The 14,254-nt window shown below is 44.2% G+C and overlaps 1 protein-coding gene across 2 annotated transcripts in view; it reads left to right on the top strand.

Annotated features, from left to right (window-relative positions):
* Positions 1 to 13,887, top strand: part of ift172 (intraflagellar transport 172) — a 154,458-nt gene extending 140,571 nt beyond the window's left edge. For both annotated transcript variants that reach the window (XM_041188324.1, XM_041188323.1), the window contains 3 exons: positions 4,861 to 5,014; positions 13,068 to 13,159; positions 13,638 to 13,887. In XM_041188324.1, coding sequence (XP_041044258.1) covers positions 4,861 to 5,014; positions 13,068 to 13,159; positions 13,638 to 13,727 — 336 coding nt within the window. In that variant the 3' untranslated portion in view covers positions 13,728 to 13,887. The remainder of the gene's footprint in view (positions 1 to 4,860; positions 5,015 to 13,067; positions 13,160 to 13,637) is intronic.
* The last annotated feature ends 367 nt before the right edge of the window (positions 13,888 to 14,254 follow it).

The following is a 14,254-nucleotide window of genomic DNA, read 5'->3' as shown; positions in this document are numbered from 1 at the left end:
TGGACACTGATCCTGCTCTTTGGTCTTGAATTGGCTGAAGATTTGAAACTCCCTGTGGGCATACCTAAAGCGCACTGCATGAGGTTGGGTCCCGCAGCCAGCTGCCACGCCTAGTTCCTGATTGGAAAATCCAGCCCCCAGGTTGCAAATCCTGCCTCAGATGGTGGCCATGGAGTGAGATGGAGTCGCTTGATATGAAACAGAGGTCATGGTGGGGGATGAAGACACCAGTTTGGATCTTCCTAGTTGGAGGAAATTTGTTCTCATTCAGCAATTAGTGGACAAGTGTGAGCATTTAGAGACAGTGAGGAGTCAAGAGAGGTAGTGGTGAAGTTGAGTTGAGTGTCGTCAGCATGCATATGGAAACTGAGACTATTGTTGCAGATGATTCCACTTAAGGGCAGCATGGAGATGAAAATAGGAAAGGTATTGGAGGAGACCAGAGGTAACAGTGAAGTAGTAGGAAGTGAAGCCATTCTATGAGGGGAGGTGATGATGTTGTGGTATTGCCACTAGACTGGCAATCCAGAGACCCAGAGTAATGCTCTGGGGGACCAGGTTTTAATCCCGCAACGGTGGATTGTGTAGTGGAATTTTAATTCCAGATTTTCATTGGATTCAAAGTCTATTGTTGATTGTTGTAAAACCTATCTAAGGAAGGAAACCCTTTAGGGAAGGAAATCTGGCCTACATGTGACTCAGTGTGGTTAACTCTTAAAAGTCCTCTGTAATGGTCTGTATCAGTCAATGGCCTGTATCAGGAATGAAACCGGACGGACCACCCGGCATTGACCTGTGCACAGGAAACGACAACGGCAAACTCAGTAACTGTCGACCCTGCAATGTCCATTACTAAGAATGGCTCAGTAGCAACACTACTGACTGAGCTGGCCAAGTCCTAAAGGAGATGGTATGGGAACCAACAAGAGGGAAAAACATACTTGACCTCACTCTCACCAAACTGCCTGCTGCAGATGCATCTGTCCATGACAGTATCAGTAGGGGTGACCACTGCACAGTTGTTCTGGAGACGAAGTGCCGCCTTCACATTGAGGATACCCTGCATTATGTTGTGTGGCACTGCCATGCTAAATGGGATAGATTTCGAAAAGATCTAGCAACTCAAGACTGGACATCCATGAGGCGCTGTGGGCCATCAGCAGCAGCAGAATTGTCTTGAACACAACCTGTAACCTCATGGCCCAGCATATCCCCCACACTGCCATCAAACCAGAGGATCAACCCTGGTTCAATGAAGAGTGCAAAAGAGCATGCCAGGAGCAGCACCAGGCATACCTAAAAATGAGGTGTCAACCTGGTGAAGCTATAATACAGGACTACTTGCATGCCAAACAGCTTAAGCAGCAAGTGATAGACAGAGCCAAGCGATCCCACAACCAGCGGAGCAGATCTAAGCTGTGCAGTGCTGCCACATCCAGTCGTAAATGATGGTGGACAATTAGACAATTCACTGGAGGAGAAGGCTCCGCACTATCCCCATTCTCAATGTTGGAGGGGGCCCAGCATATCAATGCAAAAGATAAAGCATTTGCTACAATCTTCAGCCAGAAGTGTCAAGTGGATGATCCATCCTGGCCTCCTCTGGAAGTCCCTTGCATCACAGATGCCAGTCTTCAGCCAATTTGATTCACTCCATGTGATATCAAGAAATGATTGAAGGCACTGGCTACTGCAAAGGCTAATGGGCCCTGACAATATTCCAGCCATAGCACTGAAGACGTGCTCCAGAACTTGCTGCACCCATAGCCAAGTTTCCTGTACAGGTACAACACTGACATCTATCCGGTTGTGTGGAAAACTGCCCAGGTATGTCCTGTACACAAAAAGCAGGACAAATCCAACTGGGCCATTCACCACCCCATCAGTCTACTCTCGATCATCAGTAAAGAAATGGATGGCGTCATCAACAGTGCTACCAAGCGGTACTTGCTGAGCAATAACCTGCTCACTGATACCCAGTTTGGGTTCTGCCAAGGCCACTCACTTCTTGACCTCATTATAGCCTTGGTTCAAACATGGACAAAAGAGCTGAACTCCCAAGGTGAGGTGAGAGTGACTGCCCTTGACATCAAGGCAGTATTTGACAGAGTGTGGCATCAAGGAGCACTAGCAAAACTGGAGTCAATGGGAATCAGGGAGAAAACTCTCCGCTGGTTGGAGTCATACCTCGCACAAAGGAAGATTGTTGTGGTTGTTGGAGGTCACTCATCTCAGCTCCAGGAGTTCCTCGCCGTAGTGCCCTCAGCCCAACCATCTTCAGCTGCTTCATCAATGACCTTCCTTCCATCATAAGGTTAGAAGTGGGTTTGTTCGCTCATGATTGCACAATGTTCAGCACCATTCACGACTCCTCAGACACTGAAGCAGTCCATGTCCAAATGCAGCAAGACCTGGATGAATATCCAGGCTTGGGCTGACAAGTGACAAGTAACACATGCGCCACACAAGTGCCAGGCAATGACCATCCCCAACAAGAGTGAATCTAACCACCGCCCCATGACATTCAGTGGTATTACCACCACTGAATTCCCCCACTACCAACATCCTGGGATTACCATTGACCAGAAACTGAACTGGACTGGCCATATAAATACTGTGGCTACAAGAGCAGTTCAGAGGCTTGGAATCATGCAATGAATAACTCACCTCCTGACTCCCCAAAGTCTGTCCACTATCTGCAAGGTACAAATTAGGAGTATGATGGAACACTCCCCACTTGCCTGGATGAGTGCAGCTCCCACAACACTCAAGAAGCTTGACACTGTTCAGGATAAAGCAGCCCACTGGATTGGCACCCCATCCACAAACACTCACTCCCTCCACCACCACCGAACAGTAGCAGCAGTGTGTACCATCTACGAGATGCACTACAGGAACTCACCGAGGCTCCTCAGGCAGCACCTTCCAAACCCATGACCACTACCATCTAGAAGGACAAGGGTAGCAAATAGGTGGTGTTGTTCCCATTTGGAAGTTCCCCTCCAAGTCACCTTGACACCTAAAAAATTAACTATCTTCTCTTTTCACATAGTGATAAGCTGCTGTGCTGTTCTCAAGTTACCAGCTGTTATTTGAGCGAATCTGCTTTTTAGATAAATTCATTCTTTTTGCTAATGCCCATTTTTCTCATTACAATGTATAGTCACATATTTAATAAGAACTCAGCAAAGCTCTTCCAACAGCATCTTCCAAGCCCACGACCACTACCATCTAGAAGGACAAGGGCAGCAGATAGTAGGGAACACCACCACCTGGAAGTTCCCCTCCAAGTCACTCACCATCCTGACTTGGAATTATATCGCTGTTTCTTCATTGTCGCTGGGTCAAAATCCTGGAATTCTCTTCCTAACAGTACTGTGGGTGTCCGTACACCAAATGGACTCCAGGGGTTCAAGAAGGCAGCTCATCACCACCTTCTCAAGGGCATGAGCAATAACTGCTGGCCCTACCAGTGAAGCCCAAATCCATGAATGAATATTAATGAAAAAAATATGCGTCTCTGGCTACGATTGGACTGGTAAGAATGGAGCTCAGCGAGAAGCAGTCCCGTGCTACTGAATGTGGTGGAGAAGCGTTAGAGGACGATGATGTGGTCAGCTATGTTAAAGACCATTATCTCAGTCACAAAGGATGTCATTTGTGTCTTTGATAAGAGCAGTTTCAAATCTGCAGCAAGGGCAGAAACATATTTGATCTTTCACATCTGGTTTGTTACCTGGCTCATCTGCCGTTTATGTATACTGTAGACCTTGAACCTTCATCATTTATCTAGATTACTAATCATTTCCCAATTATATGTTAATCTTCCTTTATAGACATTAATGAGAAAGTGTTCTAAACGGAGATACCAAGTAATGTCTGCTTGAGATCACTCCTGTAACTTTTAGAGCAATGGCTAACCCAAATTAGAGCTTGAAAGTTTTAACCATTTATTTTAACATATTTTCTCTTTCAAGCCTCATGAGAACTTCAAGGGGAGAATTTTCTCCCCGTCTGGGGGGTTGTGCAGGGGTGGGTGCACAGCCGATCGGCACCCCTGATTGGCTGGGCACCACTATTTTATGTGGGTGGGCCAATTAAGGCCCACCTAGCATGACATGGGCTCGGAAGTGCTGTGCACTCCCTGTGCGGGCGGGCGGGAGGAGGAGGGAGAGCCAGGGCCTGCGCGTGAAAGAGCGCACAAATCCCCCTGAGGCACAGAGGTGCCTCAGAGAAATTAGTTTCATGTATAAAACATTGAATGAAGGGAGAAAAAAATTTTAAGGACGTGTCCCCTCATGTGAAACTGTCACGTGAGTTGGGACATGTCCATTAATGTTAATAAAAAATTTTCCGACACTTAATAACGTTCATGAAACCTCATTCCGCCCGTGGATGAGGTTCCATGAAAAATGTGAAGGCCGCCTGGGCTCTTCGCCTGCCCGCCAACCTTAAGGTTGGACAGGCAGCTCAGGTCAATGATTTAATTGATTGTTAAATGGCCTTAATAGGGCCTTTGACAGTTCAGCGGACGCACAGCTGAGCGCTGAACTGAAAATCTGAATGACGGGCGGTGACATTGAGACACACGCCCAACGTCACCCTGTGTCATTTTATGCCTCGGCGAATAAGGGCGGTCCCCGCTCACTGAGCTGAAGATTCTACCCCAAGTGTCAGTTGTCTTGGTCAGAATGTTATCCTACACGTGTGTTCTGATATTCTGAGCTAACTGCAGCTGATCAGAAACAAATGCTGAGGCTTTCCGAACTTATTTTACTAGCAGTAGTTTGGCTCCAAATTAATGTTTTATATCACGGTTCCTTGCCTAGCAAATGTAGTTGAACTCTTTTTTTCTTCCAGGATGATAAGCGAGAGGAAATTAGGGACTGGGTTCTCACTGTGTCAATGGATCAGCGTGTTGAGCAGGTCCTACCAGCAGATGAACGAGACACTTATGAAGCATCTTTATTGGCTGTATATACTGGGATACGCTCTCTTCCTTGTATAATAACAGGTGATTATTATTTTATGTTAAGTAAAGCTGGGGGTTAATTACATTTCATTTAGTTGAGGGATAACAATGATGGGAAAATGGAACACATATTTGGGGGACTTATCATCTCCATTGCTTCTTCCATAACAATGGTTGGCAAGTTGACTCATTGGCTGAGACAGTCAGCACCCTTTTCTCCTGTAGTATAAATTGTTGTGATTGTTTGAAATTTGGCATTCTTATATATGTCCTGATGAGTACAAGACAAAAAGCTTTGGCAACATGTCTCTGTTTTCAGTTATACTCAAGTTGTATACTACCAAGTGACCACTTATTTACACTTCATCTATTAAACAATCCTTGGCCATTTATAATCTGGCTTAAAAGCATGGTAAAAATCTACTGTCTTAATTTCAACGTAGCCTTAACCTGTATTGCAACAGTGAGAAATTTAGGTTTAGTCTTCTTATTTAGTCACATAACTTGCTGATACTCATTGTACAGATGCAAACATTAAAAGCAACTGCTTGGGAAAGCTGCCAGGTGCCTGCCAATGTCCAATGGTAAGCTATCTGTGAGAACTAGCTGGGACTAAATTAGATACCTCCTACCCTATGCCTGAGTGCTGTGGTGCAACCTCAGACTTCTCTAATGCAAGCTCAGCTTCATTGTTCAAAATAAAAGCAAAATACTGCGAATGCTGGAAATCTAAAACCAAAGCAGAAAATGCTGGAAAAACTCCTTGGAGAGAGAAACAGAGTTAATGTTTCGAGTCCTTATGACCCTGCTTTGAGCACTGCAAGGCTCTGAAGAAGGGTCATATGGACTCGAAACGTTAACTCTGTTTCTCTCTCCACAGATGCTGCTAGCCCTGCTGAGTTTTTCCAACATTTTCTGTGTTCATTGTTCAAAAGCTGCAGGGTGTCACAGCAGACCAGAAATCCTTTTTTTTTGGAAAAATATACTTTATTCATAAAATATCTGAAAGAATATTACAAAACATTTCAAAATGGCCATCACAAAAAGTACAATCAGATTCAACTTTTCCACATTGATTGTATTGAAGCAGTTCATGATCTATGAATATTACAAACATTTCAACATGGTCATTACAGACAAGTGCATTGGTATTCAACTTATCGATGTAGATCATGTTTCACTCTGAGGTGCTTCAATACAATTATGATACATTTAGTATTCACTGCATACATTCATTGTGAGTCATACAGCCCGAGGGTTCTATATAATTTCCAGCTCCTCGGTGCACTATGGCAAAAAGGTCTTAGACAGTGATCTTTCCCCATTGCGCCTTTGCAGCGGCTGACCCAAGCTTTAGTGCGTCCCTCAGCACGTAGTCCTGGACCTTGGAATGTGCCAGTCTGCAACACTTGGTCAGGGATAATTCTTTGCACTACAAGACCAACAAGTTTCGGTCAGACTAAAGAGCGTCTTTCACCAAGTTGATCCTCCAGCTGCAGTTGATGTTTGTCTCGGTGTGCGCCCTGTAGACCACAGAGTCCTGTGTCGCAGAACTGCTCAGGATAAACCTCGACAACTACCACTGCATCTCTCTCCAGACTTTCTTTGCAAAGACACAATCCACAAGGAGGTGAACAATGGTCTCTTCCCCACCACAGCCACCTCGATGGTAACGTGCAGAGGGTCCAGGTGCTTGTCGGAAAGTTCTGGCGATGAGGCATTCTGCCAAATAACTTTGACAGTCTGCTCAGGGAACCATCCGACAGGATCCGCCATCTCTTTTTCCCTCAGGGCCTCTAGGACATTACATGCAGACCACTGCCTAATGGATTTGTGGTCAAAGGTGGTTCTCTGCATAAATTTTCCCACGAGAGACAGGTGGTACGGCACGGTCCAACTACTTGGAGCGTTCCGCGGCAGCGTGGCCAGACCCATCCTTCGCAACACCGGGGTCAGGTAGAATCTCAGCAGGTAGTGACACTTGGTGTTTGCATACTGAGGGTCTATGCACCACTTGATGCAGCCGCACGCAAAGGTGGCCATCAGTATGAGGGCGATGTTGGGCACGTTTCTTCCGCTTTTATCTACAGGCTTGTACATCGTGTCCCTGTGAACACGATCTATTTTCAGCCTCCAGATAAAGCGAAAGATGGCTCGGGTGAGCGCCACCACGCAGGAGTCTGGAATTGGCCAGACCTGCAACACCGAGAGTGCCTCACATTCGATGAGCAGGTTCTTAGCCGCAGTGGAGAGGGAGCATCACTCCCACATGTCCAGTTTTCTTTTCACCATAGCCACTCACTCCTTCCAGTTTCTAACGCATGTCCTGGTCCCTCTGAACCATATCCTCAGCACTTCTGGCCATCTCAACTGACGGTGAAGGGGACAAAGGATCGGTCAGCCCAGTTCCCAAAGAACATGGCCTCACTCTTGCCATGATTTACCTTGGCTCCTGAGGCCAGTTCAAACTGGTCACAGATGTTGATCAGTCTGCACACCGACAGCGGATCCGAGCAGAAGACGGCGACATCGTCCATGTCCACGTCCAGACTCCTGATGGAAACGGTAAAGGATGCCAAGCTGCACAATGTCTTCAGCAACTCTGCAGATGGAGTGCAACATAGATACACCTGGTTGCGGCCAGACTGGACCAGCCATTCCAGGATAGACTTCCTGATTGTGTCCCATGCATTCACAGTCAGATCCACTGACATCAAGGCAGTGTTCTTCCCTGACCACTGCCTCCTACTGGCTGACTGCCACTTACAGGAAGACCAGAGGGTTGGCAGAGGGACATGAAAGCTGAACGTGCAACTGCTGACCCCCAGAGAACATTGACAAACTCAAGAGGGATTACAAAGGTTGGAGAACCGTGAAATCCCTCTGAGTCCCTGACACTCTGGTGGGAAGCGATCAAAGAGAACATCAAGATGTTTTTCATCATCAGAAGGCTAGAAAGGAACAGAGGGACATGTTCTGACTCCAGAAAAACATGGAGAACCTGCTCCAGCTGCAGTCGATGGGGGTCAATGTTATGGAGGAACTCCAAGAGGTGAAGAGCCAGCAAGCCTCGCTCTTTGCCTCGGAGGCCTGCAGGATCATCTTCCGTTCCAGAGTCAGCTCTGTGGAGCAGGATGAGATGTGCTCACTTCCAAAAGGTACACAGAGAGAGCTCTGTGATCAGCAACCTGAAGGAAGAAGACGGCTCAGTAAAGTCATTGCAGTCTGATATTTTGAGGATCAGCAAATCCTTTTATGCCAGATTGTATGACGTGAAGCCCACAGACAGCACGGCCTCCCAGTCCTTCCTGTCCTCTATCACGAAGGTCTTAGACAACAGTACTCGGGAGAGTCTGGACAAACCGCTAACTCCTGATGAGCTGACTGAGGCCCTTGAGTCCTTCGAGAAGAGTAAAACTCTTGGAAGTGACGGCTTACCGGCTGAGTTGTATTCGGCTCTGTGGGACTGGATCGGCCCAGACCTGCTAGAAGTGTACGGGAGTATGCTCCTGGCCAGCAGCATGTCAGAATCCATGAGGAAAAGCATCATCACCCTCATCTACAGTGGAAGGGGGCGAGGGAGGAAGTTAGAAATTGGCAACCCATTTCACTGTTGAATGTGGACTATAAGATTCTGTCCAAGGTCATCGCCAATCGGGTCAGGTTTGCTCTGGAGTTGGTGATCCACCCTGACCAGAACTGTGCTGTACCCAGCAGGAAGATCCCTGACAACCTTGCGCTACTCAAGGATATGATTGCCTATGTACGGGACAGGATTGTGGACACCTGCCTCATCAGCCTGGACCAGGAGAAGGCCTTTGACAGAGTATCACACACCTACATGGTGGATGTGCTCTCCAAAATGGGGTTTGGGGAGGGAATCCGCAACTATTTCCAATTGCTCTACACAAACATCAGAAGTCCAGTTTCAATTAATGGGTGGGAATCAGAAAGCATTCCAATTAAATCTGGAGTCAGGCAGGGCTGCCCTCTCTCCCCTGTCCTGTTTGTGTGTTGCATAGAACCCTTTGCTGAGTCCATCAGGAAGGATCCAGACATAAGATGAGTGACACTCCCAGGCAGTGGAGGCACTCAGGTCACAGTAGACCAGCAATCCATCCTGTAACAGATTACTGACATTGCTGAGGTGTCAAGTGAGAATTGGTATTGGCTCTGTGGTCCACAAATCTGCTGTCCTCTCTCATGATGACAGCATTTATCCTCCTATCCCTGCTATTTGCTCTTACTATTGCAATCATCTCTCTCCCATTTGAAATTCAGCAGCCTGCTACAATCCATGCTGCAGCCGTAGGTCAAGCACTGTGTAGGAGAACTAGGACAGGCAATGGCACATGGAAGCCAGGTATTTAGAAAATGCGCATGAGTGATTAGTAAGCAAAATAGCATGGTTTGATTTATAGATTTGGATGGAATTTCCTTCTGTTGACTTTTATTTTTTGCATCGTCACTGAGTGTCACAACATCTGCTTAGGCGTAGAGGGAAAGTAAAAGCGTGGGACTGTTGGTCAATGGGAAACTGGGGCTGTATTTACTGTTATCGCAGTGGAATGAGTTATTCGTGGACAGCCTGGCCAGAAAGGGGCTGGCTATGTTGCTTCATCCTTCTTCCTCCCTCTCCTGCTCCTCAGCTGCTCACCAATAAACCAGTTGCAAGATCTGTCTCCTCAGAATGGCAAGTTGTGTAGCTTGCAGCAGATCAGAATGAACCTTTGCACACACTCTGTCGAGTACAGAGGGGCTCCTCCAGAGCTATCCAGGAAATTGAATTCTTTAAGACAGATGGGAAGAAAATCAGGAGAGAAAAAAGGAGAAAACTGAGAACAAAGAGCTAAATAATGGGCCAAATATTGCTGGAGTGGGGCAATTGCTGGTTAAATTTGTTGGTGCACATTTAGGTTTAAAATATTTTGCTTACAAAGTTGTGAGCTGAGAAATGCATGGGCAATGCTGCATTTAGGAGCAAATTAAAGATGACAAGAATAAGGATGAGTTTAGATTTGCTATGGAACTGGTATTGCTGGAATCATGGATGAGTCACCTGCAGAATTCAACTGGTTTGACTTGTAACTGGGGTGCAGATTGGATTATTATTTTGGAATTGTGATTTATTAGGGAAGGGGTTAGGAAAAACTTCAAAGCTTTACTTGTTATATGGTGAGCAGCTGAGGAGCAGGAGAGGGAGGAAGAAGGATGAAGCAACATAGCCAGCCCCTTTCGTGCCAGGCTCTCCATGAATAACTCATTCCACTGCGATAGTAGTAAATGCAGCCCCAGTTTCCCATTGACCAACAGTCCCATGCTTTTACTTTCCCTCTATGCTTATATTCAAGGATCATATGTATTTAGTTGATTATCTTCCATGAGAAAATGATTGAGTTGAGCAGAGTCTGCTGTGGTAGATTGTATGGCCCAGATCTTCTGGTCTCCAAATTGTTGGTACCCACAAGATGTATTTCAGGAACCTGCAGAAGCTCCAGTACACTGACTCTGTTGGAAATGCCCAGGAATTTTGAACATCTGATGGGCAATTCCCCTGCTTCCTGGGACTCTCAAAGTCTCTGATCCTGAGTTGGAGTCAGAGACTTTGGAAAGTTCTGACTTATCTGGATAGTTACCCAGGAAATGTTACACAGAAAAATCCTAGTCTTAACTCCTGGGTAACCATACAATCGACACCACCAAATCTAATCTGACTAGCCCCAACACCCAGCTCTACCCCCTGACCCTCTGACACCTAACCCCCAACCTGACTAGCCCCCTGTCCTGACCCAACTCCCCCCACCCCCTGACCTGACTACCCCTCCTGACCTGTGCCCCTGACCCACTGGCCTCCCCACCTACTGGCCATCTTACCCGCTTACCTTACCCATACCATTTACACACCTATACATTCACCCATTCACTCATACTGAAAAGCTGTTTAAATGTCCGAAAGCTTTTCAGTGTGTTAGTGAGCACTAACAGAATACGGCATAAGTGTCATTAAAAGGGGGCATGGCTCGTCTTCCACCAGTGATCCAGCACTATGAGGAAGTAGTTCGGTGAATTTCTGAAGAAGCCGGGATCCAAAGATCTGGCCAGAAATGCAGAGCAGAGCCATGGGTACTGCAAAGCTCTGCTCTGAAGATTTGGGCCAAATGTCCTACAGAATAATCGGGTCTAATTGGATTTGTCATGTTTCATATTCCTCGTATTCTTTTGTTAAGATTTAATTAATGTTAATCATGTCTACATATGCAAAACTAAGCGAGAGGGCGGAATGGCTAGTGTCTGCCAACCAAAAATGTATGGGATAGAGTGACCCATGTATGTCAATTGGATGTCAGTACAAAGTGAATAGTATTATAGATGAATTAATTAAATTTACCATAATCTTGCCTGGGTACTCGTTTCTTGGTGCCTACAATAATGATGACCTCTTTCTCTTGTCCTGGCCAAAAATACTTGTTATGGCACAGCAGATGCTAAATGCTAGACTGCTCAAATCCCAGAGGGAAACTTGAAACAACTGCCACAACTGTTTTGTAATTTTTATTTTGATTGAGATGCGTACCTTGAATCCAGTAGTAATGGCTCAACCAACTTAGAGAGTTTTTTTTTAAATAAAACTTAATTAAATATTTATTAATAACAGAAATAATTTTAAGCACATACATAGGTCTACAATTTACTACTATAACAACTTCTAAATCCCCTAATTAATCTAACTTCCAGTTACATCTCAATTAAGGCAACAGTAAAAACAAAATAGATTTTAGCAGACCCAGGCGAAGCACACGATGCCCTGGACAGGGATACTCACAGTGAATTCTCTCAGCTTCGCTTCCTACAGGCAGTAGCTTGGTACACAGAGGCTGGAGGCTTTTCACACTTGTTAGATCTTAGAATTCTTCTTTCCATACACATAACCTCATCTTCTTTATAAATGTTCCTCCCTTTTTAATGTAAATTCCATTGTTTCAATATGTCTTTGGACTTTATGTTTCTAATAATAAAAATCTTTCATAGTACCAATTTTATCAGTAAGCTTTGGAAAAAATAAACACACTGTTTGGCTTCTTCTGGTTAAGTGTAACATTTCACCCTCTCTTTGAAATTCATGACCACTCTAGTTTATCTCAAAATACAAATTTTCCTTTTACACCTCACATTCTAAAACTTCAGCCATGTTTACTTATTTAGCATTTCAAACGTAGCTTCTCTTCTGATACATCAAAGCCTTCAGAGCAGCTGTCTTTAATTCACTTAAGTCCCACACACACACTATCCAGACCCCACTATTACTACTTTACAATAAATCCCATTAACCTTATAAAAATTATTATATTTTCATGACATACTGTATGCCTGTGCCTATTAGAGTCATAGAGTCAGAGGCTTACTGCACAGAAAAAGGCCCTTTGGCCCATTGAGTCTGTGCCGGTCAAACAAGTACCTAACTATTCTAATCCCATTTTCCAGCACTAGGCCCATAATCTTGTATGCCATGGCATCGCAAGTGCATATCCAAATACTTCTTAAATGTTGTGAGAGTTTCTGCCTCCACCACCCTTTCAGGCAGTGAGTTCCAGATTCCCACCACCCTCTGGGTGAAATCATTCTTCCTCACATCCCCTCTAAACTTTATCTCTTTATAGCATCTCTGACTATTCTCTGGGAGGTTGTGACACTACTGTTATAAATCTAATCGTGGGCCCCAGTGCACTTTTTTGTATGTAAGTTGGTCTGGGACATATCACAACTAAGTCAGATGTTACCTTATAAGGATCTTGCTCCACCTTAGCCCAGGAATATATAAAGGCTAGTTGTAAAGGTTTGTTGAAATCCTGGCCGAGATCAGCCAGCTCATCAGAATTGAACCCATGACCTTCTTGCTCTAAATGCCATGTGGTGCATATAGCCACTTTGTTATTGGGATTTATATGGAAATAATATTTATGGTTTAAAAACCTAAGGGAACCTTTTGTCCCTATACATGTCATGATATCTCTGCAAATAGATTACCTCAAACAGTTCAGAACTTAAGTAAGCTAACCATTTTCATACACTGAGTAACCATTTCATGATAACTTAGGTTATCCAGTACTTCGTAACAAAATTGAATTCAAAAAACCTGGAAAAGCAGCGAACAAAGATGACTGGAACAAATTTCTCATGGCAGTGAAAGTAAGTAATTGCAAAGTTCCTAAATATTCAGGATAAAAGCAGTAAGTAATAAAATGTGTAGTGGGCCTCAAGAAGATTTGAACTCGTGCTTAATGCAATTAGTATTAATTCAGCTCCTGTTCTCAGTCTACCACAAAATTAAATAAAATGTAATCTAGTCTTGGTAATTAAGCTGGTGTACATGAGAAGAGAGCAATTTTTTGGCTAATAAGTACAAGTTTTCACAGGAAGTAGATATTTGACCTCTTTTGGCTCATGACTGTTTTACTTGAGTTCCTATATTTTCACTTGTACAACCGTAGGGGGGAGTGTATTGCTTAAAGTACTTACAAAAAAGCTGGCATGCAGACAAAATTGTTTGTGCAGAATTCCTCATAAATCAACATAATTCAAATTTAAACATCCTGATTTATGTACAGCAAAAAGATGGTCAATCTATTTTAATTTATAATTATTAAATATTTTATTCCATTTCTAGACAACCCACAGTCCAGAGTGTCAAGATGTTCTGAAGTTTGTCAGTCAGTGGTGTGGAGGCCTCCCTAGTGCTAGCTTCTCCTTCCAGTGAAAAAGACTAAAAAAAAATGATCACAATATTTTCTACATTTCTATAATAATCTATGGACTCACCATAATATGACCAAAGGTCGGCATCATTATTTTCTCCCATTTTGAGGACTTTTATTTATTTGCAACTCTGTGAATAAATACAACTAATAACAACAAAACTGTGTACTGTTTGTCATTTTGAGTTTGTGCAATTTTGTATCATTAAAAATACCCGTATGTAATATTTTTGTGCATGTATGCAGGCAGTTTTCAGAATGTTTCAGATGATTTTTACATTGGAGCTTGGAAGTGAAACATTTTTAAATTCTGTTAATGCATTTGAGTGTTATTGGGAATTAATAAATGATTAATTCAGGAAAGTAATCGTTTGGCTAAGAAAAGAACAAATGTTTTAGCCAATAACGATTCTCGCAGGAACACTCAAATGGTGCCTTGCTCTAATTTAGGTTGCTTGGGGATATCAGTTATAGGATAGCGTGCTAGACAGATTCATTAGGAATAATTCTGGTCAGAAGGGGTTAAGAG

Source organism: Carcharodon carcharias, chromosome 5 (genome assembly GCF_017639515.1).
Source record: "Carcharodon carcharias isolate sCarCar2 chromosome 5, sCarCar2.pri, whole genome shotgun sequence".
Lineage (NCBI taxonomy): Eukaryota > Metazoa > Chordata > Chondrichthyes > Lamniformes > Lamnidae > Carcharodon > Carcharodon carcharias.
This window is presented reverse-complemented; position numbering and strand designations above follow the sequence as displayed.